We start from the raw sequence: 3003 nt of genomic DNA, 5'->3' as shown, positions 1-3003 counted from the left end.
AAGATCAAAAACTTATTTATCGTTTTCTCTTAATAAAATTTGATAATAACACTTCTTTTTCTATATAGATATATGCTTCAACATATAATAGTAATAATATATATAAATCATGTCAATATAATAATATTAGTAAATATTAATACTAAAATTTTTTATTTACACTTTTTTATTTTATATTTATTTCTTCCTCCAAAATTTATTTATTTTACAACACTTACTATAATTTTTTGAAAAAGTCTAGGAAGCCAGCAATTTTATTGCATTTTGGCCAGCATGTAACCAGTAGAGAAAGATGAGCCGTTGGATAAAATTTCACACCAATCTCACACTGTCAAATCATCATTGATGGCTAATTGATACCTACCAATCACAAATATTACTGGTCCCTAATATTGCTCTAATTTTTTTAATGACATTTTCTTAATACTGAATGAATGTCATTTAATCAAGGCAGAGAGTATATGCATATTGAACCATTCAATCCAGAGAGTATATGCATATTAAACCATTCAATCCGTGAAGTAAAAATCCACCGATCGTTCTCGTTGGAGGATGGTTGCTCATGAATCATGAGCGTTTAGCATGTACAACTTGCTAAATTCTAAATTAGTTATTCCTAAGCACCACTTAGTTTGTTTACTGTAAATAAAAAGTGAAAAAAATAAATTAAATACTCTTCGGAAACTACACCAGAACATGGCTGCTATTGATCTGGGATTGCAGAGCACCACACACGTGTCTAATTTTATTGCTGTTTATTAAGATTGTCAACATCTGGATTTTGCCTAGTTACTTGTACCCGAAGTTCCACATGGTATTCTATGTCGAGCGAAGAAATATTCTTGCATCATATTTATTTAATTAATTAATTCCCAGACGCACCAGACTTGGTTGAAGTGAACTACTATATTCCTATACAAAGAATCTAATTCATAAGCAGGAACTGGATAGATAGTTCCTATTTGAGGAAGGAATGATCACTGAAACAGAAAAATTGGGGCAGAACACATCCAAAATCATGATAAAATATACAAAGATTGCATAAATATATTTATATTAATAATAATAATAACAATAACAACAAAGGACAACAGAGTAGTTTGGACTTTGGATTCAACTTTGTACAAGAAGAGAAGGAGATGATTAGAGTAAGAGGAAAGAGATAACAATACTATTACTATTACTAAACATATACCAACTAGTTTAACACATGAGAATTTCATCATCATCTTGCTACCTATACAAAAGGCAAAAGCTCTGAAAAATCATTGCTTGCTTGTCTTGATTTTTCCCAGATAATCAGAGATTGTGATATTCAGCCATAACATAAGGACGATATTTACAGAAATTAGATGGTTGGTGTTGCTTTGCATGCTTCCAAAATAAAAATGATGTCTCTTCCCTCACACACTATGCACACTGCGGGGGCAAGAAACCAATCCCCCCAAAATGGAATCACTTGATCAACTCAGAAACCCACCCCACATCCGGAGCTCCACCCGAACCGGAAGCCGAACCATCCAGAGAATTCTCTTTGCTCAACTTCTCGAACATTCGGGCCCTTATGCCCCTCCCAGACTCAACCCTCTCCATAACTGGCTCCTCAAAGCAGCAACTCTGATCCCAAACTTCAAAGCAGTTCACACCACTGCCACCTGGCCCCTCCGTTGGTGTAGAAGGAAGGCTACAGAATCCGGATCGGATCATGGGTCCCCGGGGAGATCCGTACCCGGGAGACCCCATTGGAACATTCCATGAGGAGGGTAGAGACTTAACCTTACCCAGCTGCAGATTCCGGAGAGAGGCCATCATCTCGCTCACATTCACGGACCGCCCCAACGACCGATTCGCCGGCGACATCGGCGGGGAATCTTCCGCCGGCGGAGAATCCGATCCCGGAGAAGACAGAAAAGGCAGCGTCTTCGCACACGATGACTCCATTGCATGCCTCAGGGGGGAACCGTCATAGGAATCAACGCTACGGGGACTGTGCTGCGGCAGAACCCTGAGTTGCTCCGGCGTGTGAGCGAAGAAGCAGACCCTCCTCCGGCAACTGGTTCCGTCCTTGCATGGCTGCGTGCGGTAGCGCGCGGGATGGAGCCAGCACTCGAAAACGCCGTGCGCGTACTCGCATGCGTCACCCTTCTTGCAACCACCCTTACGGAAATCGGGGCACGCGGCGCCGGAGTAGTGGAACTTCCTCGGGTCACGGCGGCGAGCCTTCTCTCCAGGGTGGGCGTACGGACACTCCGTCCAGTCATGGGACCTGCCACGCGCGCACCTCCTCACCTTGAACTCGAACATACGGAAGTGGTCGCACGAGTATGCGTCCACCGGCGCGTCGATCTCACGCGCAGCCTCAGAATCGGAGTCATCGTCTACGACGTCGTTGGAGGGAAGGTAGCGCTGCAGCGCGGAGATGGCTTCGTGCATGTAGTAGGGAGAGTAATCGGCGGCATTGGAGTCGGAGTGTACGGACAGTCTGGTGCCAGAGAAGGGGGAATACATCTCCGCCGTTGGATCATCAAGGAGCGGTGGCCACGGTGGCACATGGACGGTTGGATTTGAGCGGTGTGACTCACCCAGCATCATGGTTCCGTTGGTGTGATTAGTTATGGTTATGGTTTTGGCTTTGTTTGCATTCGATGGAGTTTTGTTGTTTGCACAATACCCGGCAAGGTTAGGGACCCGTTTATAAACTGCCTCGGTTGAGGGATATTTAACCGTGGTTTGGTTTTATTTTATCCCAAGTTAACCATGGTTGGGTTTAAAAATGTGTGAAGTCTGTGAGCTCTGTGCAGTTAAATGTGCAAGGTGACAGGTTGCGTGATTGTTTGCCACGTAGACGGCGAGGTGTAGGTGCATTGAAACTGTAGGGTGAGGCCATTGGTTGGTCACGTACACGTAAATCACCCAACCTCAAGCGGTGGACACTGGACCGTATCGTACGCAACAGGGGTAATTTGGTAAATGCATCAGTAGTACTGTGGACTGCATACACTC

General features: G+C 43.9%; 1 protein-coding gene across 1 annotated transcript; it reads right to left on the bottom strand.

Annotated features, from left to right (window-relative positions):
- Positions 1–1067: 1067 nt before the first annotated feature.
- LOC130965242 (zinc finger CCCH domain-containing protein 20-like) lies at positions 1068–2684 on the bottom strand. The gene has a single exon (XM_057889979.1). The coding sequence runs from the start codon at positions 2590–2592 to the stop codon at positions 1456–1458; it is 1137 nt and encodes a 378-aa protein (XP_057745962.1). The 5' UTR covers positions 2593–2684; the 3' UTR covers positions 1068–1455.
- Positions 2685–3003: the final 319 nt, after the last annotated feature.

Source organism: Arachis stenosperma, chromosome 3, assembly GCF_014773155.1.
Source record: "Arachis stenosperma cultivar V10309 chromosome 3, arast.V10309.gnm1.PFL2, whole genome shotgun sequence".
In the NCBI taxonomy this organism is placed as follows: Eukaryota; Viridiplantae; Streptophyta; class Magnoliopsida; order Fabales; family Fabaceae; genus Arachis; species Arachis stenosperma.
This window is presented reverse-complemented; position numbering and strand designations above follow the sequence as displayed.

Coding starts and splice junctions, on each gene's coding strand:
- LOC130965242 (XM_057889979.1), bottom strand. CDS start 2,592: ATGATGCTGGGTGAGTCACACCGCTCAAATCCAACCGTCCATGTGCCA.